Below are 25,106 nucleotides of genomic sequence, written 5' to 3' on the forward strand. Positions count from 1 at the left end.
TTACCATGCCAATGTGACAGCAAATGCAACATTGTAGCACTGTTGTTCCCTGACTGTACCCTGAATGACAGCCTATATTGTAGTAAGATAGGACAGTGAATTGCTCTGCCGCTCTCTGATAGTGATTATCATCATTATACTTAAAATGAGTGAACTGCGGGACAGTCTAACTAGCCCAGTCCTGCCCAGCGTCAGCAGTTCCCCTGCATTGACAAAATGAAACAGCTATAGGGCAGGAGACGGCAAGCTAACTGCAGGACAGAGAGAGAGAGAGGATGAGTCAAGTACTGCACCATATCATTAAAAGCCCAGCTCGAGCAAACGACATACGGCATATATAACTTCAGACAGACACAGTATTCTTGAAGAGATAATAATGGTAAGTGGGTGGATGGGTTGGCTCTGTGTCTGCGCATCATGCGGTCTTTTTTATAACTGCATGGGATATTACTGTAGCCTGCAGTAACCTTGAAGAGTTGCTACAGTACTGTAGCCTACTATTGCAGTACAGTGCATGATGAGGAAAGGGGGAGAGAAGGAGACTGGAGTGGCGCATGTAGGGTTATTTGTTCACAATGTGGTCAGCAGCATATTTGCATGTTCCTGTTATAGTCTATATAGAGAATTAAAATGTATAATATTGCAGAGGTGCCTAAAAAGGAATGTATTCTGCTGCAATAACAACCCTTTATTACATGAATTCTATTATTGTTGACTTTTTTAACATCTAAACATATGGAGGCTCTGTATGACATTGTATCCATATACAGTACCATTCAAAAGTTTGGACACACCTATTCATTCCAGGGTTTTTCTTTATTTTGACTATTTTCTACATTGTATAATAATAGTGAAGACATTAAAACTATGAATAAAATGACATTGTATTGGTCACAGACACATATTTAGCAGATGTTATTGTGGATGTAGCGAAATGCTTGTATTCAAATCAAATCAAATGTTATTGGTCACATACACATGTTTAGCAGATGTTATTGTGGGTTCAGTGAAATGCTTGTATTCAAATCAAATCAAATGTTATTGGTCACATACACATGTTTAGCAGATGTTATTGTGGGTTCAGTGAAATGCTTCCTAGCGACAGTGAGTAGTGTTCCATTATTAAAGTGGCCAGTGATTCCAAGTCTATGTATATAGGGCAGCAGCCTAAGGTGCAGGGTTGCGTAACCGGGTGGAAGCCGGCTAGTGATGGCTATTTAACAGTCTGATGACCTTGAGAGAGAAGCTATTTTTCAGTCTCTCGGTCCCAGATTCGATGCACCTGTACTGACCTCGCCTAGCGGGGAGAACAGGCCGTGGTTCGGGTGGTTGATGTCCTTGATGATCTTTTTGGCCTTCCTGTGACATCGGGTGCTCTGCGGTTGCGGGCGGTGCAGTTGCTTTACCAGGCGGTGATACAGCCCGACAGGATGCTCTCAATTGAGCATCTGTAAAAGTTTGTGAGGGTTTTAAGGGCCAAGCCAAATTTCTTCAGCCTCCTGAGGTGGAATTGTTGTTTCCTATCTTCACCAACTGGGGGTGGCTGTCAGGAAGTCCAGGACCTTGTTGCACAGGGCGGGGTTCATACCCAGGGCCCCGAGAATTAATGTTGAGCTTGGAGGGTACTATGGTGTTGAATGCTGAGTTAAATGAACAGCATTCTTACATTTGTATTCCTCTTATCCAGATGGGATAGGGCACTATGCAGTGCGATGGCAATTGCATCGTCTGTGGATCTATTGGGGCGGTAAGCAAATTGAAGTGGGTCTAGGGTGTCAGGTAAGGTAGAGGTGATATGATGCTTAACTAGCCTCTCAAAGCACTTCATGATGACAGAAGTGAGTGCTACGGGGCGATAGTCATTTAGTTCAGTAACCTTTGTTTTCTTGGGTACAGGAACAATGGTGGACATCTAGAAGCAAGTGAGGACAGCAGACTGGGATAGGAAGAGATTGAATATGTCCGTAAACAATCCAGCCAGCTGGTCTGCGCATGCTCAGAGGACGTGGCTAGGGATGTCGCCTGGGCCGGCAGCCTTGTGAGGGTCAACACGCTTAAATGTCTTACTCGCGTCAGCCACGGAGAAGGAGAGCCCACAGTCTTTGGTAGCGGGCTGCGTTGGTGGCACTGTGTTATCCTCAAAGCAGGCAAAGAATGTGTTTAGCTTGACTGGAAGCAAGACGTCGGTGTCCGCGACGTGGCTGGTTTTCCCTTTGTAGTCCGTGATTGTCTGTAGACCCTGCCAAAAAAGGTATTGCGCCTGAGCTGTTGAATTGCGACTCTACTTTGTCTCTGTCCTGACGTTTTGCCTGTGTGATTGCCTTACGGAGGGAATACCTACACTGTTTGTATGCGACCATATTCCCAGTCGCCTTGCCATGGTTAAATGCGGTGGTTCGCACTTTCAGTTTTGCGCGAATGCTGCCATCCATCTACGGTTTCTGGTTTGGGAGGTTTTAATAGTCACAGTGGGTGCAACATCTCCTATACACTTCCTGATGAACTCAGTCACCGTAAAACACACATGGAATTATGTAGTAACCAAAAACGTGTTAAACAAATCAAAATATATTTTATGTTTGAAATTCTTCAAAGTAGCCACCCTTTGCCTTGATGACAGCTTTGCACACTCTTGGCATTATCTCAACCAGCTTCATGAGTTAGTCACCTGGAATTAATTTCAAGGAACAGGTTAAAAGTTGTTAAAAGTTAATTTGTGGAATTTCTTTCCTTCTTAATGCGTTTGAGCCAATCAGTAGTGTTGTGACAAGGTAGGGTTGGTATACAGAAGATAGCCCTATTCGGTAAAAGACCAAGTCCATATTATGGCAAGAACAGCTCAAATAAGCAAAGAGAAATGACAGTCCATCATTACTTTAATTAAGACATGAAGGTCAGTCAATAATGAACATTTCTTTGAACATTTTTTCAAGTGCAGTCGAAAAAACCATCAAACGCTATGATGAAACTGGCTCTCATGAGGACCACCACAGGAAAGGAAAACCCAGAGTTACTTCTGCTGCAGAGGATAAGTTTATTAGAGTTACCAGCCTCAGAAATTGCTGCCCAAATGTGACCGACCACCTTGATTCGATCTTATGTAGCAAAATTTCAACTTGTGTTTATTGGATAAAAGCAGAGACACAGAGCTACAAAATGGAATTGCATACACAGCATTTGAGGGACAATGGGAAAGTAATTCTTCTTTGAAAGTTGATAAACTTGTAACCTCACTTTTGAGAAAATGGCCTTTGAATGTTTTGGTACCTACTGGAGAGGTCTTCTTTGTCTACACCCTTTCAGCATCGTTCCCACCGTCTTAAGCATTAGCCCCACCCATCTCTTTAAGGGTTTATCCGAGAGTTCTGTCCTAACAACAACAGTCAAGCACCCATGCTAATTGGTTAATGTTGGCTAGCTTGCTATCTACTTCCAGACGCAAATGAGAGAACAGCTCACTGACCATTTTACTCGCCCTAGTATAGCTGGTTCAGCTGTTTTTATGTTATCCAGAGTGTTGTTGACTGCAACTGTGCTGCTGGCAAAAATGTAGGCTTTTTTTGCCAACGTTTTCTGACACCGGCCATATTCAATGGGTGTTTACAGTTCGTAAATTCGTCAGTTATTCTGCGCTCTGGCACACTCAGACAAGAGTGTTCTGAAATCGGAGTAGATAGCCAAAGCGAATTTACCAGCTACGTCTATCAACAGTTGTCGCAGTGACATTCTATTGAAATGGACACTTCCATAGTGGAGTCTTTTGTTAAGACATGTAGCTAACTAGCTCACTAAACAATGAACCATAATCCCCAACTCATGACGTTACTACCCTGCATGAATCTGCAGGTAGCTAACCAACCAGGTTCAATGTTGGCTAGCTAACATTAGGCTATAACTAGCAAAGCAAATGGCTCTGAAATACGAATAATAAGATCATACATGTAACGTTAGCTAGCGAGCCAGCCAGCAAATGTTAGCTAACAGTGCACTTTAATTTGAAAGGAAAACAACTTCCTGTCGAAATGTGTAATATCTGAAAATGTAGCTAGCTAGACTATCTTACCTGTATATCTCATAGATGGACGCTTCTCCCTGTCACAGATGCCATTGTTGCCCTTAGTTTGAAGATGTAATCTGGCAGACTGGTGTTTTCTCCATCTCATTAGCTATCATACTCTAATTCCTCTGATTTCAAAATTTGGTCCTCCAGAAAGTGGAGAGCAACACTTATGCAGTTCTACTACACAATGCACTTTTTTAAAAAGCAGTGTTAGACAGGATTAGCTACACATACACACCAGCTCAAATAGACAGAAGCGTGCTATATGGAATTCCAATCCGAACTCATCTCTCGGCATGTCCAGCCTACTCATTGTCGCAGCCAATCATGGCTAGTGGGGAGGATGCTCTTTTTTTATGTGGCTAAACCAACTAGGCTCGTAATTTAACAATTTTATTTGTATTTACAGATGACATACAAGTCTGTTATTAAGGCACATGAAAGTTCACATTCCAGAAGGCATTTCTGCTGTTCAGAGGAGACTGCGTGAATCAGACCTTCGTAGTTGAATTGCTGCAAAGAAACCACTACTAAAGAACACCAAGAAGAAGAAGAGACTTGCTTTGGTCAAGAAACACAAGCAATGGACATTAGACTGGTGGAAATCTGTCCTTTGGTCTGATGAGTCCAAATTTGTGAGACGCAGAGTAGGTGAATGGATGATCTCCGCATGTGTGGTTCCCACCGTGAAGCATGGAGGAAGAGGTGTGTTGGTGTGGGGGTGCTCTGCTGGTGACACTGTCAGTGATTTACTTAGAATTCAAGGTACACTTAACCAGCATGGCTACCACAGCATTCTGCAGCGATACGCCATCCCATCTGGTATGCACTTAGTGGGACTATCATTTGTTTTTTTACAGAACAATGACCCAACACACCTCCAGGCTGTGTAAGGGCTATTTGACCAAGAAGGAGAGTGATGGAGTGCTGCATCAGATGACCTGGCCTCCACAATCACCTGACCTCAACCCAATTGAGATGGTTTGGGATGAGTTGGACCACAGAGTGAAGGAAAATCAGCCAACAAGTGCTCAGTATATGTGGGAACTCAAGACAGTTGGGAAAGCATTCCAGGTGAAACTGGTTTATAGAATGCCAAGAGTGTGAAAAGCTGTCATGAAGGCAAAGGGTTACTTTGAAGAATCTAAGTATAAAACATATTTTGAGTTGTTTAACACTTTTTTGGTTTCTACATAATTCCAATATTTCATAGTTTTGATGTCTTTACTATTATTCTACAATGTAAAACATAGTAAAAATAAAGAAAAACCCTTGAATGAGTAGGTGTGTCCAAACTTTTGGCTGGTACTGTATGTGTTCTACAGTACAATGAAGTTTAACTAATACTTCACCATATTCCAACCTTAACCTACATACACAGACTTAAATGCCCCCTTGGTCAAACCAATTGGTCGAACTAATTGTGTAATAACATTTCTGAATTACTTAATTGAGCAGCTTCATCACCTCGCTCTTTCTCCTGGGGTTATAACTTAGTGCCAAGTCCGGTGACGTTATAAGCCCTATTCCAGAATTGCTATTTCACATGGTGCTCTTACCACTGCATAATATTTCACATGGTGCTCTTACCACTCTCTTACCACTGCATAATATAGCACATTATGTTCAGTTGCAGAATTGCTCATTAGTCATGTCCTTAACAAGATAGGAGTTGGTCCATCCTCCATGTTATATAGGCTAGCCATTTCAGGCCTTAGGAATGCCTAGCAGCACCATTGGGCACCACCATAACTCAAACTCAAATGTGTCCCTCTCTCTCCCTGCCTCCCTTGCAGCTCTCCTCACAGCCCCTGTTCCTGGGGACAGTGACCTGCTTGGTCCTAACCTTTGTCCTCTCTGTGACCTCCCTCCCTGCCGATGCTGAGAAGGGAAGGAGGAAAGTTGTTCATGTACTCGGTAAGATCTCTGACTTTGTCTCTATCCCCATCCCACACATATTGCTTCACTACATTCCGAGGTACGTAGGCTATAAAAATCCATCTTTCCAGAAACAAGTCTCTCACTGTTGTCGCTTGTTATAGACCCCCTTCAGCCCCCAGCTGTGCCCTGGACACCATATGTGAATTGATCGCCCCCCATTTATATTCAGAGTTCGTACTGTTAGGTGACCTAAACTGGGACATGCTTAACACCCCGGCTGTCCTACAATCTAAGCTAGATGCCCTCAATCTCACACAAATTATCAAGGAACCTACCAGGTACAACCCTGAATCCGAAACCATGGGCACCCTCTTAGATATCATCCTGACCAACTTGCCCTCTAAATACACCTCTGCTGTCTTCAACCAGGATCTCAGCGATCACTGCCTCATTGCCTGCGTGCGTAATGGGTCCGCGGTCAAACGACCACCCCTCATCACTGTCAAACGCTCTCTAAAACACTTCAGCGAGCAGGCCTTTCTAATCGACCTGGCCCGGGCAACCTGGAAGGATATTGACCTCATCCCGTCAGTAGAGGATGCCTGGTTGCTCTTCAAAGGTGCTTTCCTCTCCATCTTAAATAAGCATGCCCCATTCAAAAAATGTAGAACTAAGAACAGATATAGCCCTTGGTTCACTCCAGACTTGGCTGCCCTTGACCAGCACAAAAACATCCTGTGGCGTTCTGCATTAGCATCGAAGAGCCCCTGCGATATGCAACTTTTCAGGGAAGTCAGGAACCAATATACTCTGTCAGTTAGGAAAGCTAAGGCTAGCTTTTTCAAACAGAAATTTGCTTCCTGTAGCACTAATTCCCAAAAAGTTTTGGGACACTGTAAAGTCCATGGAGAATAAGAGCACCTCCTCCCAGTTGCCCACTGCACGGAGGATAGGAAATACTGTCATCACCGATAAATCTACGATAATCGATAAGTTCAATAAGCATTTTTCCACGGCTGGCCATGCTTTCCACCTGGCTACCCCTATCCCGGCCAACATCTCAGCACCCCCTGCAGCAACTTGCCCAAGCCCCCCCCCGCTTCTCCTTCACCCAAATCCAGACAGCTGATGTTCTGAAAGAGCTGCAAAATATGGATCCCTACAAATCAGCTGGGCGAGACAATCTGGACCCTCTCTTTCTAAAATTGTCCGCTGAAATTGTTGCAACCCCATTACCTGCCTATTCAACCTCTTTCGTATCGTCTGAGATATCCAAAGATTGGAAAGCTGCCGCGGTCATCCCCCTCTTCAAAGGGGAGACACTCCAGACCCAAACTGTTATAGACCTATATCCATCCTGCCCTGCCTTTCTAAAATCTTCGAAAGCCAAGTTAATAAACAGATCACCGACCATTTCAAATCCCACCGTACCTTCTCCACTATGCAGTCTGGTTTCCGAACTGGTCATGGGTGCACCTCAGCCACCCTCAAGGTCCTAAATGATATCATAACCGCCATCAATAAAAGACAGTACTGTGCAACCGTCTTCATCGACCTGGCCAAGGCTTTCGACTCTGTCGATCACCGCATTCTTATTGGCAGACTCAATAGCCTTGGCTTCTCAAATGACTGCCACGCCTGGTTCACTAACTACTTCTCAGATAGAGTTCAGTGTGTCAAATCGGAGGGCCTGTTGTCCGGACCTCTGGCAGTCTCTGGGGGTGCCACAGGGTTCAATTCTCGGGCCGACTCTTTTCTCTGTATATTTTAAAGATGTTGCTCTTGCTGCTGGTGATTCTCTGATCCACCTCTACGCAGACGGCACCATTTTGTATACATCTGGCCCTTCTTTGGACACTGTGCTAACAAACCTCCAAACGAGCTTCAGCGCCATACAACACTCCTTCCGTGGCCTCCAACTGCTTTTAAATGGTAGTAAAACTAAGTGCATGCTCTTCAACTGATTGCTGCCCGCACCCTCCCGTCCGACTAGCATCACTACTCCGGACGGTTCTGACTTAGAATATGTGGACAACTACAAATACCTAGGTGTCTGGTTAGACTGTAAACTCTCCTTCCAGATTCACATTAAGCATCTCCACTCCAAAATTAAATCTAGAATCGGCTTCCTATTTTGCAACAAAGCCTCCTTCACTCTTGCCGCCAAACATACCCTTGTAAAACTGACTATCCTACCAATCCTTGACTTCGGCGATGTCATTTACAAAATAGCAAACGCAAAATAACAAACGCCCTACTCAGCAAACTGGATGTAGTCTATCACAGTGCCATCTGTCTTGTCACCAAAGCCCCATATACTACCCACCACTGCCACCTGTATGCTCTCGTTGGCTTGGCCTCACTACATATCCGTCACCAAACCCCCTGGCTCCAGGTCATCTATAAGTCTTTGCTAGGTAAAGCCCTGCCTTATCTCAGCTCACTGGTCACCATAGCAACACCCACCCGTAGCACGCTCTCCAGCAGGTATATTGTACTGGTGATCCCCAAAGCCGACGCTTACTTTGGCCACCTTTCCTTCCAGTTCTCCCCTGCCAATGACTGGAACGAATTGCAAAAATCTCTGAAACTGGAGTCTTATATCTCCCTCTCTAACTTTAAGCATCAGCTCTCAGAGCAGCTTACCGATCACTGTACCTGTACACAGTGTCACGAACCGGCTCAAAGTTCATAACAAAAAGGGAGACAACGTGGAGCTAAGGAATAACAAAATATATTTATCAACTAAAATAAACTAAATACAATTAACAATGGTGTGTGTATTCAGTAATCAGTAGTATAAGTGAGTGGTTGCGTGCATAAATGTGATAATGAGGGGTGTTGAAAGGTGCCAACACAAACAAACAAAAACAGCCACAACCCAAAATCTATCAGTGTCTGCATGGAGAGAGTCTCCTCAATGAATGGGACACACCCAAGCCCAGGTGTGTCCCATTTCGCTGACGACCCTCCAGGCTTCGCCCACCGACATCCTAATGAGGATAACAAGAGCAAAGAGAAAGAATTCGGCAGACAGAGTGGGAGGGTCGTCACACCCCCCCACCCGCCCCATAAAACCGGGGACCAGACCAACAAGGACCCCGGAACACCATACCAGTCACACAAACAAATTGACCCAGCCTCTGCGTCCACTTGCCCCAGCCAACCTCGTCCTCCCCAGACCTCAGCAACCTTTGCGGACAGGAAGCAACCTTTAAGAGGAAAGAAGAAAACGAGACCGGAAGGGAACAGACAGCAGCGACAGAACAGGACAATACCAAACACAAAATAACAGTGGTCAGTCACGTGGACATTCAGGAACAGGGCGCACGAGAGAGCACGTCAGCAATGACATTATCAGTCCCTCGGATGTGCCGCACATTCAGATGGAATGCTTGGCCGCACCCGGCCAGACCGGAGACAACCCTGTTCATAAGTTGCTGAAAAGTGGCAGGTGCATTACGCAGGCCGAAACTCATAACTGAATACGAGTACAGACCAGAGGGTGTAATAAAGGCAGAGATTTCACATGCCCTACTCATCAGTGGCACCTGCCAATAGCCCTTTAACAGGTCAAATTTGCTCAAAAACTTAGCTGCTCCTTCTTGATCAACGCAGTCCTCCATCCGAGGAAGAGGAAATTAATCTGGTTGGTGACACTGTTTACCTTACGGTAGTCCGTACAACATCTGTTTGTCCCATCCGGTTTACTGACCAAGATACAGGGAGAAGCCCAACTGGGGAAAGAAGGCTCTGCTATTACATTTACATTTATGTCATTTAGCAGACGCTCTTATCCAGAGCGACTTACAAATTGGTGCATTCACCTTATGATATCCAGTGGAACAACCACTTTACAATGGTACATCTATATCTTTTTTGGGGGGGTTAGAAGGATTACTTAATCCTATCCCAGGTATTCCTTAAAGAGGTGGGGTTTCAGGTGTCTCCGGAAGGTCGTGATTGACTCTTACTCTCCAGCGTGTACCTGACCTCAGCATCCAGACAACGCAGTTCCTTTTCTCTGAAGAAACTCTATAGAACCGCTGACGAATGGGGTCAGCATCTCCAATGTCAATATCGTGTTCTATTAAGTTTGTACGTGTCTCAGAAAACAAACCTGGAAATCTCAGAATCAGACCAACCATCTCTTTCCGCCCATCAACAGGTAGATGAGCGAGAAGGCTGTCTAAAATATCCAGTGTCTCTGAATTTTTCAATCTACCCTGCAGTATGCAATTGTCGGGACCAGGAACATCTTCCTCCTCATGCACGGACCTAGTATGACAAGAACCCAGGGAATAACGCTATCGGCCAAAAGAACAGGTTTACCGTCCTCGATAGACTCCCACTGTTCAGCCTCAGAGGAACGTGCATAATAGGGTTTTAACACATTTACATGACACAGTTGGTGTGCTTTCCTCTGTTCTGGAATGGCAACTAGATAGTTTTGCTCAGTGTACTGGCGCACAACCGTATATGGACCTTGAAACTTGGCTTGAAAAGGAGAACCAACAACTGGCAGCAGAGCAAGAACATGGTCACCTGGATTAAAGTGACGAGGCTCAGTTCGCCGATCAAATATGCCCTTCATCCTCTCCTGTGAAGATGATAGCTTCTCTTTAGCATTTCACCAGCGGCGTACAGGCGTTGCCGGAAATCACACGTAAGTTAACATGGACTGAGGGGGCCCGGGAGACTTCCAGTCATCCTGGAGAACACACCCTATGTCCAAACACAAGGTCAATAGGACTGAAACCCGTGCTCTCCTGTGAAACCTCCCTAGCGGCTAACAGTAACCAAGGCAACCCCTCCTGCCAATCCTTATCCATCTCTGTAACAACAAGCTCTCAACAAGACTTAAGTGTTTGATGGAAACGTTCCAGTGCTCCTTGACTTTGCGTGTGATAGGCGCTAGACAAACTGTGTTTAAAATGGAGCTGTTGGAGAACCTGACCAAACAGATTAGAGGTGAAATTAGATCCTTGATCACTCTGAATGACCTTAGGGATTCCAAACAGTGAGAAAAACTGAGTCAAAGCTTTTAGCACAGACTTAGTCGTGATAGACCGGAGAGGATAGGCAGCAGGAAACCTAGTGGTCTGACACATCACAGTGAACAGGTAATTACTACCCTTATTAGAATGAGGCAGAGGACCAACACAGTCAATAATCAAGGAAACAGTGGTACCGGCTTAATAGCTTGATAAGGTTTACCAGTTAATTGACAGGTGTGACAAGTTTTGATGAATTCAGAAACATCCCTCTTTAACCTAGGCCAAAAGAAATGTCTTAATATGCGATTGTAGGTTTTCCTCACACCCATATGTCCAGCAACGTCATTGTGGGAAGTTGTCAACACCAACTCACAAAGCTTAACTGGTACAACAACCTGACTAATCACCTCCCCCAGAAAACTACCATGAGACACCCACTTTCTCATCAGGACATCCTCTTGGAGAAAATAGCCATGGACGATATCTCCCAACTCATTAACAGGTACAATTTGGTCACGCAACTCTTCTAATATGGGGTCAGCCCGTTGCGCCTTGATTAGATCGGAGCGGGGTACAGATAACGGGATAACAGGGAAAGTAGTGACAGATTTCTTTCTGCCATTCTCGTTAGCCGGCACAGTGACCAGGTCGCCACGGCTCATAGAACGCGTCACTGCACACGCAGAGAACACCTCTGGGAAACTCTGCGCACTCTCATCAGGAATCCCTACAAATGACAGCTTAGTGGAAACCACTAGAGATGGAAACATGACAGGCCATACATGCTCCCCAGCCAAGTTATTCCCAAGGATAACGTCGATACCCTCAATAGGCAACGAAGGACGCAACCCCACAACAACCTCACCTTTCACCAGTCCACAATCCAACATCAGTTTATGCAATGGAACTGACAGTGTTTAAACCTATTCCCCTAATTAGAACACTATTCCCCGAATCAGTCTCAGCAGAGAAGAGTAACACAGACTCCAACACAAACGATTCAGAGGCACCCGTGTCTCAGGATCTTCACTGGCACTAGGTCCTTACTTCCTAACATAGACACAAAACCCTCCGTAATGAAAGGTAAATAGTCTGGGTCAATATGGACTTTCACATGCCCCTGGGCATGAGACAATGTGTCAGGAGTGAACTGATGTGGAACAGGCACAGCTAACGCCGTAGGCTTAGATTTAACATAAGCACACATACTGAATTTACCCCTAGCCCTGAGAACCGGACATAAGTTTTTCCAATGACCCGAACCTTGACAGTAGTGACACTCTTGACCAAAGTCAGCTTTACCATGGGAGTCAGGCTCAACCCTTGTTGAATGAAACTCTGCCCGTGAACCAAAGTATCTTGGTGAGCGAGGCCCAAATCGCTCCGAACGCCCCCACTCACTCCAAATACGGGGCTCTGCAAAGGCACTTTTGTGAGTCAAAACATATCGTCCAACCAAACCGCAGCTTCAGCAACAGTCTTTACCTTTCGCTCGTTAATGTATGTGGCTATATGATCAGGGATTGTGTCCTTAAATTGCTGTAGCATAATCAGATCACACAGCCCTTGGAAAGTCATAACTGCAGAGGCGGAACACCAGCGATTAAACTGTGAAGATAACTCTCGCGCAAACTCATACTATTACAATGTTATTATTATGTTACATACAATAGGCTATTGATACATCTATCCTCACATGTTTGGATGTATTCTGTAAACAGGTCTCAAAGTTCAGCGGTCGGTAACAAACATTTCAGAGTGCAGAGTTCCCAGCCCACAGTCATAATAACCAGCGGTCATGGCTAATTGTAGGCCTTGTGATGTGCTCACAATAAGCGGACTCTTAGAAAAATAATCAGCCTGCTGTGTTGCTCAGTAACACTGAGAGAAGAGCACTCACACAAAGCCTAGGAGACAGCCTGGCTGCCAATGATGCAAACCAGGGCTACACTTAATTCCAAAAAGTTATCTTCTACTCTCTGCTCTTGTTCACTGCCTCACAAATCTGAAACAACTGGGTAGGTGTAAGTTATAGCTCCACCTACACGTCATATTGATTTCCAGTCCTAATAGATTTATGAAGTGGAGTGAGTGAATACGGGTGTAGGGGCGGGGTGGGTACAACTCTCTGTAATGAAACACAGCCCAGGCCTTGGGGATTCAACTGGCCTAACAAAACAAGAGCTGTGTTCGAATACTCATACTAACCGCACTAACCGTACTATTTGTGATGTGAATTGAGTATGTAGTATGCTTATTGGTCATCATATGGATATAGTTAGTATGCCAAAAGTTCCTGGATGTCGAATTAAATTCGCAAAAACATGAAGTATACACACAGAGGACACCTATTTCCATACTTTAGGGCCCATAATGCAATTCTTCTGCAAATGGGTGCGGCTTCACCTCGTTTTCAGATTTGATGAAAATGGAGGAAAATATGCAGCCGAAGTCCAACGAGAGCGGATACAAATTCATTGCTTTAACTAATTATGGCAAATGTTGAGCAATGTAATAAAGTAATGACTTTTCAAATAAGTTACCTTACACGTTATGTTGGCTGGCGATTTGTTAGATACGCTGTCCTTACAAACCACATAGCATATCATTACAGCAGTATGTACTGGTATGTTAGCTAGCTACCTAACGTTAGTTGGCTATTTATACATCAAACTTGCCAGTATATTAACTATAGGATATCTAACTAACTACCCAACTTTTATTTACTTGATTATTCCCGTCATTCTTAGCTTAGCTAAATGGTATAGTCATCATTCTCAATGGACATTCAGGTGCTTTCGTAAATTCGCTCTGGCTATCTACTCCGATTTCAGAGCACTCTCGTCTGAGTGTACCAGAGCGCAGAATGAATTTACGAGCGCTCAACACCGGTTGAATATGGCCGGTGTCAGTAAACGTCTTCAAAAAAGCATAATTAAATTGTTTCCAGCAGCACAGTTACAGTCACCAACGCTCTGGATAACATGAAAACTGCCTAACCAGTTCTGCTAGGGCGTGTAAAATGGTCAGAGTGGTTTCATTTGTGTCTGGAAGTAGATAGCAAGCTAGCCAACGTCAGCTTGAGTACTTGACTGCCAGGCCAGAACGCTCAAATCAACCCTACTCCTCGGCCCGAGGAGTTTATAAACGGACAATCTGACAATGCTCTGAATTTATGAGCGCACTCCAGATTGAATTTAAGAACAGACCCGAAGTCGTAAAATGTCTAACTAGTAATGTTTTAGGCTAACTAGTTAGCAAGAGGTTGCATAGCAACAGCATCAACCTCTGGTAGACAGGCAAAGAGCTAGTATATTCAACTGAAAGGATACAGTTTGGTTACAGTATAATAAAATGAACTAATAGTATATAGTATGTCGTATATACTCATTAAGTATGTAGTATACAGTATGTTAGTACGGGTATTCGAACACAGCTCAGAAGTTCTTTCTTCGAGGATGTAGTAGGCAGTGCCAGTGACACAGAACAAGGCTTGCTGGGGTCTGGTCTTGATGATGAAACACACGTCTCTCAGGTGACACATCTCCTCACCCCATTGGCCCCCACAGGGGAAACAATAGGCTTTGTAGAGAGAAGAAGATAGTATGTGAGCAAGGAAGATCCACAAAGCCTATCTAATTATATACACTTTCACTATCCTGATATTTTAACTAAAGTTTGGGTGGTTTCCATAACTGTAGCAGTAGTCCCTATATACAGTGCATTTGGAAAGTATTCCGACCATTTGACTTTTTCCAGATTTTGTTACGTTACAGCCTTATTCTAAAATGGATTAAATCATTTTATCCACCTTTATCACTCTACACACAATACCCCATAATGACAAAGCAAAAACAGGTTTTTAGAAATGTTTGCAAATGTATTACAAATTTAAAAAAATTGAAGTATTCAGACCCTTTACTCAGTACTTTGTTGAAGTACCTCTCCAGAGATATTTGATCGGGTTCAAGTCTGGGCTCTGGCTGAGACACTTAAGGACATTCAGAGACTTGTCCCGAAGCCACTCCTGTGTTGTCTTGGCTGTGTGCCTAGGATCTTTGTCCTGTTTGAAGGTGAACCTTCACCCCAGTCTGAGGTCTTGAGCGCTCTGGAGCAGGTCTTCATCAAGGATCTCTCTGTACTTTGCTCCGTTCATATTTCCCTTGATCCTGACTAGTCTCCCAGTCCCTGCCACTGAAAAACATCCCCACAGCATCATTCACTGTAGGAATGGTGCTAGGTTTACTCCAGACGTGACGCTTGGCATTCAGGCCAAAGAGTTCAATTTTTGTTTCATCAGACCAGAGAATCTTGTTTCTCATGGTCTGAGAGTTCTTTAGGTGTCTTTTGGCAAACTCCAAGCGGGCTGTCATGTGTCTTTTACTGAGGAGTAGCTTCCGTCTGGCCACTCTACCATATAGGCATGATTGGTGGAGTGCTGCAGAGGAACTCTGGAGCTCTGATAGAGTGACCATCGGATTCTTGGTCACCTCCCTGACCAAGGCCCTTCTTCCCCGATTGCTTAGTTTGGCTGGGCGGCCAGCTCTAGGAAGAGTCTTGGGGGTTCCAAACTTCTTCCATTTAAGAATGATGGAGACCACTTTGATCTTGGGGACCTTCAATGCTGCAGACATTTTTTGGTACCCTACCCCAGATCTGTGCATCAGCACAATCCTGTCGTGGAGCTCTACGGACAAGTCCTTTGACCTCATGGCTTGGTTTTTGCTCTGACATGCACTTATATAGACAGTTGTGTGCCTTTCTAAATCATGTCCAATCAATAGAATTTTTCACAGGTTGACTCCAATCAAGTTGTAGGAACATCTCAAGGATGATCAATGGAAACAGGATGCAGCTGAGCTCAATTTCGAGTCTCATAGCAAAGGGTCGGAATACTTTTGTAAATAAGGTATTTCATTTTTTTATTTTTATAAATTTGCACAATTTAGAAAAAATCGGTTTTGGTTTTGTCATTATGGAGTATTGTGTGTAGATTGATGAGGGGGAAAAGGTATTTAATCCATTTTAGAATAAGGCTGTAACATAACAAAATGTGGAAAAAGTCAAGGGGTCTGAATACTTTCCGAATGCACTGTAGGTAAAGTACAGGTACAGGTCAGCTCAAGGGTGTCATATTCGGTCTTCAATGAGGTCTGGAGGGGTGCACTGAATTTTATTTTTCCTTGCCGTTAAAATGTGCAAAAAATTGTCCTCTATCCATCTTTTAGGGAATTGTCAGTGCTCCCTGACTGCCTAGCTTTCATTTATGTGATTATTAGCGAGCTGGACACAGTCAAAAAACTGTGTGAATGTAGGTCCATTATAATTTCTACAGAGTTTCAATTTGGTTTTAGTCATTTTAAAGTATATTGAGTTTTTTAAATAATTATTATGATTATGTTTTACTCAAACCACCTGCAGGCCGGACTGGACCCCCTTGCGGGATCAGATCATTGATAAACATAAGTCCTCCCAACCGTACCTCTCCTGACCATTCTTCTTCCTTTACTGTCCCTCTCTGTGTCCAGAGGATGACACTGGGGCAGTGATCGTTCAGACCGCCCCTGGTAAAGTGATCACCCATCGGGGAGGCTCCATCACCCTGCCCTGCCGCTACCACCACGAACCCGAGAGCTCCGACCCCAACCGCATCCGCATCAAGTGGACCAAGGTGACGGATGCACTGGTGTTTGAGGACGTGTTTGTGGCGTTGGGCCTCCAGCAGAGGGTGTTCGGGTCATACCGGGGTCGTGTGTCCCTAGAGCAGAACGGACCAGGGGACGCATCTGTCATCATCCACAACGTCACTTTGGAGGACTATGGACGCTACGAGTGCGAGGTCACCAACGACATGGAGGACGATACGGGATTTGTCAACCTGGATCTTGAAGGTCAGGGGTTAAGGTTGAAGGGTTCATGTCAAATCACATTTTATTTGTCATATGCTTCGTAAACAACAGGTTTAGACTAACAGTGAAATGCTTACATATGGGCCCTTCCCAACAATGCAGAGAAAAAAATTATAACATAAGGAATACATACACAACGAGTAATGATAATTTGGCTATATACACGGGGTACCAGTATCGAGTCGATGTGCAGGGGTACGAGGTAATTGAGGTTGACATGTACATATAGGTAGGGATAAAGGGACTAGGCAACAGGATAAATAATAAACGGTAGCAGCAGCGTGTGTGAGGAGTCAAAAGAGTTAGTGCAAAAGGGGTCAATGCAGATAGTCCGGGTAGATGTTGGTTAGCTATTTAATCTGTAGTCTTATGGCTTGGGGGTAGAAGCTGTTCAGGGTCCTGGGGGTAGAAGCTGTTACCTACAATGGCGCCGAAGGAGATGGCCACCGTTTTACGATCCCGTAACCAATTGTACTATTGAGTATGTTCTTTTGCGTTATTTTGTACATAATGTTTCTGCCACCGTGTCTTATGACCGAAAATAGCTTCTTGATATCAGGGCAGCGATTACTCACCCCTTTCTTGAGGAATTCTTCTTCAACAAGTCGGATGGGAAGGATTTACTCCAGACACCCGACAAGGCCCTCATCCCCGTCTTTCGCAGAAGGAAAAGACAGGGGTATATCTTGGACGACGGTCCTGGTGCCTTGTAAGGATTCGTCGCCGAGAGGGTAATCTACCTTCATAATCGATAATAAAATAGACAAACTACGAGCATGATCCTACCAACGGGACATTAAAAACTGTAACGTATTATGTTTCACCGAGTCGTGGCTGAACGAAAACATGATTAACATAGAGCTGGCGGGTTTTAAGCTTTTTCGGCAGGATAGAACAGCGGCCTCTGGTAAGACAATAGGAGGCGGCCTATGCATATTTGTAAACAACAGCTGGTGCACAAAATCTAAGGAAGTCTTGAGGTTTTGCTCGCCTGAGGTAGAGTATCTCATGATAAGCTGTAGACCACACAATTTACCAAGAGAGTTTACATCTATATTTTTCATAGCTGTTGTCACGCCCTGACCTGAGAGAGCCATTTTTCTCTGTTTGGTTAGGTCAGGGTGTGACATGGGGTGGGCATTCTATGTATTGTAATTCTATGTTGGTTTTTCCTTTGATTGGCCTAGTATGGTTTCCAATCAGAGGCAGCTGTCTATCGTTGTCTTTGATTGGGAATCATACTTAGGCAGCCCTTTTTCCCACAGTCAGTTGTTGGATCTTGTCTTTGTTTGGTTGCATGTATTTTTGCACTACAAAGCTTTTCGTTCGTTGTGTTGTTTATTGTTTTTTGCTGGTTCACCTTTAAAATAAAATATGATGAACCCAACTCATGCTGCGCCTTGGTCTACCTTTAACGACGAACGTCACAGCTGTCTGTTTACCCCTGCAGACCGAGGCTGGCACTAAGACCGCACTCAATAAGCTGTATACAGCCATAAGCAAACAGGAAAATGCTCATCCAGAGGTGGAGCTTCTAGTGGCCGGGGACTTTAATGCAGGGAAACTCAAATCAGTTTTACCTCATTTCTATCAGCATGTTAAATATGCAATCAGAGGGAAAAAACTCTAGACCACCTTTACTCCACACACAGAGACGCATACAAAGCTCTCCCTCGCCCTCTATTTGGCAAATCTGACCATAATTCTATCCTCCTGATTCCTGATTACAAGCAAAAACTAAAGCAGGAAGCACCAGTGACTCGGTCAATAAGAAAGTGGTCAGATGAAGCAGATGCTAAGCTACAGGACTGTTTTGCTAGCACAGACTGGAATATGTTCTGGGATTCTTCTGATGACATTGAGGAGTACACCACATCAGTCACTGACTTCATCAATAAGTGCATCGATGACGCCGTCCCCACAGTGACCGTACGTACATACCCAAACCAGAAGCCATGGATGACAGGCAACATCCTCACTGAGCTAAAGGGTAGAGTTGCCGCTTTCAAGGAGCGGGACTCTAACCCGGAAGTCTATAGGAAATCCCGCTATGCCCTCCGACGAACCATCAAACAGGCAAAGCATCAATACAAGACTAAGATTGAATCGTACTACACCGGATCTGACGCTCGTCGGATGTGGCAGGGCTTGCAAACTATTACAGACTACAAAGGGAAGCACAGCCAACACCTGCCCAGTGACACGAACCTACCAGATGAGCTAAATTACTTCTATGCTCGCTTCGAGGGAAGTAACACTGAAACATGCATGAGAGCACCAGCCGCTCCGGACGACTGTGTGATCACGCTCTCCATAGCCGATGTGAGTAAGACCTTTAAACAGGTTAACATTCACAAGGCCGCAGGGCCAGACGGATAACCAGGACGTGTACTCCGAGCAGGCGCTGACCAACTGGCAAGTCTCTTCACTGACAACCTGTCCCTGACTGAGTCTGTAATACCAACATGTTTCAAGCAGACCACCATAGTCCATGTGCCCAAGATCACTAAGGTAACCTGCCTAAATGACTACCAACCCATAGCACTCACGTCTGTAGCCATGAAATGCTTTGAAAGGCTGGTCATGGCTCACATCATCACCATTGTCCCGGAAACCCTTGAATAATGCCCAAACAGATCCACAGATGATGTAATCTCTATTGCACTCAACACTGCCCTTTCCCACCTGGACAAAAGGAACACCTACGTGAGAATGCCATTCATTGACCAGTTCAGTGTTCAACACCATAGTGCCCTCAAAGCTCATCACTAAGCTAAGGACCCTGGGACTAAACACCTCCCTCTGCAACTGGATCCTGGACTTCCTGACCGGCCAACCCCAGGTGGTAATGGTAGGGAACAACACAGCCGCCACACTGATACTCAACACGGGGGCCCCTCAGTGGTGAGTGCTCAGTCCCCTCCTGTTCTCCCTGTTCACTCATGACTGCACGGCCAGGCACGACTCCAACATCATCATCAAGTTTGCCGATGACAACGATGAGTCAGCCTATAGGGAGGAGGTCAGAGACCTGGCCGGGTAGTGCCAGGACAACAACCTCTCCCTCACCGTGATCAAGACAAAGGAGATGATTGTGGACTACAGGAGAACACGCCCCCATTCTCTTCGACAGGGCTGTAGTGGAACAGGTTGAGAGCTTCAAGTTCCTTGGTGTCCACATCACCAACAAATGATCATGGTCCAAACACACCAAGAGGGTCGTAAAGAGGGCACGACAAAGCCTATTCCCCCTGAGGAGACTGAAAGGATTTGGCATGGGTCCTCAGATCTTCAAAAGGTTCTACAACTGCACCATCGAGAGCATCCTGACTGGTTGCATCACTGCCTGGTATGGCAACTGCTCGGCCTCTGACCGCAAGGCACTACAGAGGGTAGTGCCTACGACCCAGTACATCACTGGGGCCAAGCTTCCTGCCATCCAGGACCTCTATATCAGGCGATGTCAGAGGAAGGCCCTACAAATTGTCAAAGACTCCAGCCACCCTAGTCATAGACTGTTCTCTCTACTACTGCACGGTAAGCGGTACCGGTGTGCCAGGTCTAGGTCCAAGAGGCTTCTAAACAGCTTCTACCCCCAAGCCATAAGACTCAATGAACAGCTAATCAAAGGGCTACCCAGATCCCCTTTTACGCTGCTGCTACTCTCTGTTTATAATCTATGCATAGTCACTTTAACTCTACCTACATGTACATATTACCTCAATTACCTCAACTAACTGGTGCTCCCACACATTGACTCAGTACCGTTACCCCCTGTATATAGCCTCGCTTGTTATTTTACTGCTGCTCTTTAATTATTTGTTAATTACATTTTCTATTTTTTACTTACATTTTTTTTCATAACTTCTTATAGCATTGTTGGTTAAGGGCTTGTATGTAAGCATTTCACTGTAAGGTTGTACCTGTTGTATTCAGCGCATGTGACAAATAAAAATGTATTTTATTTTATTTGTTCATGGTCCTGTTGGTTCCAGACTTGGTGCATCGATACCGCTTGCCATGCGGTAGCAGAGAGAACAGTCTATGCCTTGGGTAGCCACAGTCTTTCACAATTTTGTAGGGCCTTCTTCTGACACTGCCTGGTATAGATGTCCTGGATGACAGGGAGCTCGGCCCCAGTGATGTATTGGGCTGTACTCACTGCCCTCTGTAGCGGTTAGATGGGTTATGTGTGGTGTAAGACCTCAGTCAAATGAGGACAAAAATGAAGTATTTGAAAATGTAACAGGCAGAATGGAGTTAGTGTTTCTCAGCTTTCATAAACTTTAGTAACTTGTCCTCATAGTTCAGTATCTCTCTCTCGCTCTTTCCTCCAGGTGTGGTGTTCCCCTACTACCCACGGGTGGGGCGCTACAAGCTCAACTACCACCAGGCTGAGGACGTGTGTAAGGAGCAGGATGCCATCCTGGCCTCCCATGCCCAGCTCCACAAGGCCTGGCTAGAGGGCCTGGACTGGTGCAACGCTGGCTGGCTGGAGGACGGCTCCGTCCAGTACCCCATCTCCCACCCCCGGGACCAGTGTGGCCGCAAGGACACCCCTGCAGGGGTACGCAACTATGGCTACAGACACAAAGAGGATGAGCGCTACGATGCCTTCTGTTTCACCTCCAACCTCAATGGTGAGTGTGTGGTGTGTGTGGGGTCCTTTCCATGCTTACCTTTCTTGAGCAGATGAGATATATGAACATTGATTGGTGACGGGTAGATTCCCCAGATATCTTTCCACCGTATTGCCTCTGCTCTGACTATACAGTGTTTTCAGATCTGTGCAGACGAAGGGAAGGAGATGAGGCAAGGTGTATTGAGATGCAGCCGGAGTCCACAGCAGCGATAGGAGCTTGTCTCTGATCTCTGCCTGTGATCCCCTAACCTTGTGTTGATTCCGCCCTCTTAAAAGGGCCACAGGGTCTTCTAGCTGTGCTTTTATCTCCTCTCCTTTGATTTCCATCAACACTTCCACACAGCCGTGGCAGGGGGAGAAGCCTGGTTCTAGGGCTCAAAACAAATTTGGGAGCACTGCTGCTACACTGATGCTCTACTGTACAAGAACTCGTCATGACAGAATTATCCATCTGCTACCAGGGAATTGAAACATTCAATTTGGAGAATCTTGATTTATGGGTACAGCCGTTGAGTGCTACGGTAAGATTGTGACTCAGTCGGCAAAGAAATAACAGCATTGGATGCATTCCGAAACAAAATAGATTTTCAATTTTTTTACTTCTCCTGAGACTGAATAAAAGTAATGATTTTCTTCCTGTGAACATTAAAGTAAAAGTCATTTTGTCAACAATATCTGAGCATCTGCCTAGTTAAATAAAGGTTAAATAAATGAAATGAAAACAAATCTGAACTAGAGAAGATAAAGTACACAGTAGCCATAGTGGAACATTAACCTGGTACTTCATAGTGGAGACCTAGCAGTCTGTTCATTGCAGTGAGTTAATTACAGTCAACAGACAGTCTGGCCTGAGATGTGGGCTATCTTCAGGAGTAATGGTAGGGGATACTGTTGTACTGACCAGCTGGAAGATATTAACACAGTAGCCTTTGGGGAAATATGAGACAATATTCCTCCCTAACAGGCATCAGCCACATAAACAAACGCAAAATCGATAGCTGCTGGCAGCTGCAGGCAGCCATAAGGCTGCTGGCAGCCATTCTGTGGAAGAAAACTACCCTGTGTTTTCTAGGGTTGCTTTTTTATTTCTCTGTAAAAACTTAACTCAGCTTCATTTTAGCTCAAATACTTTCTGCAATCATGATTCCAATTCTGTAAATTCTGGTAGGTGAGAAGTCTTCCCAGTGCAAGATGAAAGTAGAAATTGAAGTATTTACTGTCCACCGATGCTGTATTGCTTTTCGATTTTGAGCAGCTGCCCAGACGGATGTTTGGTTGATTAGAGATTGGGAACACATTCTGCAGGCGAGGTATCAGACTGGTCTAGGCCATAAGAACTCAGGATCTCTCCCCTTGGGAATCTGCTGCTGTCTCATGTGGTTCTCTGTCTTTCTTTCTCTGTCTCACACCCCTGGCAATTTCTCTCCTTGTCTGTTCTGGCTCCCTCTGTCTGTTTCACTCTTTATCTTTGTCTCTTTCTCACTCTCTCACACACACACTTTCCTCTGTCTCTCTCTCTCTCTCTCTCTCTCTCTCTCTCTCTCTCTCTCTCCTCTCCTCTCCTCTCCTCTCCTCTCCTCTCCTCTCTTCTCCTCTCTCCTCCAGGTAAGGTGTATTTCCTGAAGCGTTTTAAGAAGGTTAACTATGCTGAGGCAGTGAAAGCGTGCCTGCGTGACAGCTCAGTGGTGGCCAAGGTGGGTCAGCTCTATGCTGCCTGGAAGATCCAGCTGCTGGATCGCTGTGAGGCCGGCTGGCTGGAGGACGCTAGTATCCGCTACCCCATCGTCAACCCACGCACCCGCTGCGGAGGGCCCCAACCGGGGGTCCGCCACCTGGGCTTCCCCGACTTGAAGTTCCGCCTCTACGGGGTTTACTGCTTCCGCAAGAACCAAGAGAATGTTAATGTTGATGTAGTTAAGCTGACACAGCGCCCAGGGAAGAGCAGCAAGGACATCCCCATGAACACCACCTCCACAAGAACCATCTAGAGAGAGACTGAGAGGAGGGTTTATTAGGATCACAGCTGCTACAACATAGCTCCATCCATTGCTTTAACTAAACAATGTTGCTGAACATTACTGACAAGACATACTAATTTGCAGCAGGATTCACCAGAAAGAGAAGGTAACAGCGTGGTTCAGTTAGGGGCGGAATCTTTATCTCCGTGATTTCTCTTGTCTTAAATGAGGTGGCAGTCATGCTGAGGTTGGTTTGTGCACCCACCATTGTCTCAGAGAGGCTTAGCTAGTAAATGCAGCAGATCATCATTTCTCAGGCACATCAGGATTAGAAAAATTAACGCCATTGTTTACTATGCGTCTATTAGAGACATGGAGAGTGACCACAGGCATGATGGGGGCTCAGACTTCACAGTGTGTTCTGTGAAGTCTGTGTTGCGAAAAGCACTCGACTTTAACAGTGCCAGCCGGAGAAAGTCACATTAATTAGCGGGCGGTGGAGACAGAGACAGATCATTAATTTACTATGTCTGTCTGACTGTAATGAATGCAGCGCATTAAGCGAGCCCCTGATTAGCAGATACTGATGATGAGCTTTAAAGCAGACTACTATCATGCCTAATCTATCTGCAAATGTTGCCAGGTGCCAGTATGATGCCCAAGCGTTGCCTGGCATGGCAGAGCACTGCTTAGAGGTGCCCTTTGAGTTCTACTGCGCCCCCAGTTGCCCGCCTCTATCCGGTTGTCATGTTTGGGTAGAGCCATCTGAAACGTTTCTCCTTAGTAACTAACTAAGTACTGGCAACCGTACCAGAGCTCAATAAACATAGTGAATGTTGCACTTTTAATTAGATATATTTTATGACGAAATGGTTAGTCTATAGCAAGCATGTTTTACCTGGAGCTAATTTTAGTAACTGAGGCTGAACTAACTGAGCTATGTTATAGCTGCTTTAATAGCTGCTTGATTACCTCATGTTTCTATTCAGCCATGGCCATTGATTGCACTATTTGTTCAATTGTGAAAACCACAATTTAACCGTATCAGTCATTATCTTGATGTATGAATTGTATCCATAGTGAGGGCTATAGGCTGAAGCTGTGATACAAAAGTAATAAATTAGATCTTGACAATGTTGTTCATTAAAACTGATTCTGTGAGATTCTGTTTTTGCATTTTCGTCATCTCTACTGTATCTGGTCTTTAAGTGTTTTGTTTCTGAGTAGCACTGTGAGTGCAGGCTTTAGTAGGAAAACACTTGCTGCACTGTCAACACAACAGAAGTGAACATGTAATTTCCATAGCAACAGTCTAAACAAGCCCATATCAAGTTTGAGGCAAACTAACAACATAAAACAATCCTTCTGGTAAGTGATGGATTTGAGCAAAACAAGTTGGAATGATTATAAGTGACCTGTAGCTACGTCCTCAGAAACATAAACTTAAAGTATGTTGAGACATTTGTTAAAGACACATTCAAATGCCATGAAGACATATGGTGACTATTTTAATACAACATTGTTAGAGCAGTGTTTCTCTGTCATATCAATCTCTGCCATGAATTATAACAGAGGCTAAGCCCAGAGTCATCTTGACATTTTTAATTCAGGGGTTTGGAGCGAACATTATGCAGAGGTTAACCAGAAAGACTTCAGTAT

General features: G+C 44.9%; 1 protein-coding gene across 1 annotated transcript; it reads left to right on the forward strand.

Annotated features, from left to right (window-relative positions):
• Positions 1 to 233: 233 nt before the first annotated feature.
• Positions 234 to 24,613, forward strand: hapln4 (hyaluronan and proteoglycan link protein 4). The gene is made up of 5 exons (XM_029696020.1): positions 234 to 379; positions 5,857 to 5,977; positions 16,467 to 16,829; positions 21,185 to 21,487; positions 23,095 to 24,613. The coding sequence occupies exons 1-5, from the start codon at positions 377 to 379 to the stop codon at positions 23,475 to 23,477; spliced, it is 1,173 nt and encodes a 390-aa protein (XP_029551880.1). The 5' UTR covers positions 234 to 376; the 3' UTR covers positions 23,478 to 24,613.
• The last annotated feature ends 493 nt before the right edge of the window (positions 24,614 to 25,106 follow it).

This window comes from Salmo trutta, chromosome 17, assembly GCF_901001165.1.
Source record: "Salmo trutta chromosome 17, fSalTru1.1, whole genome shotgun sequence".
Classification (NCBI taxonomy): domain Eukaryota; kingdom Metazoa; phylum Chordata; class Actinopteri; order Salmoniformes; family Salmonidae; genus Salmo; species Salmo trutta.

Excerpts from the sequence above, each read along its gene's own strand:
- hapln4 (XM_029696020.1), top strand. Across the intron at positions 5,978-16,466 it reads GAAAGTTGTTCATGTACTCG|AGGATGACACTGGGGCAGTG; the intron begins GTAAGATCTCTG and ends CTCTGTGTCCAG. Across the intron at positions 16,830-21,184 it reads TGTCAACCTGGATCTTGAAG|GTGTGGTGTTCCCCTACTAC; the intron begins GTCAGGGGTTAA and ends TCTTTCCTCCAG.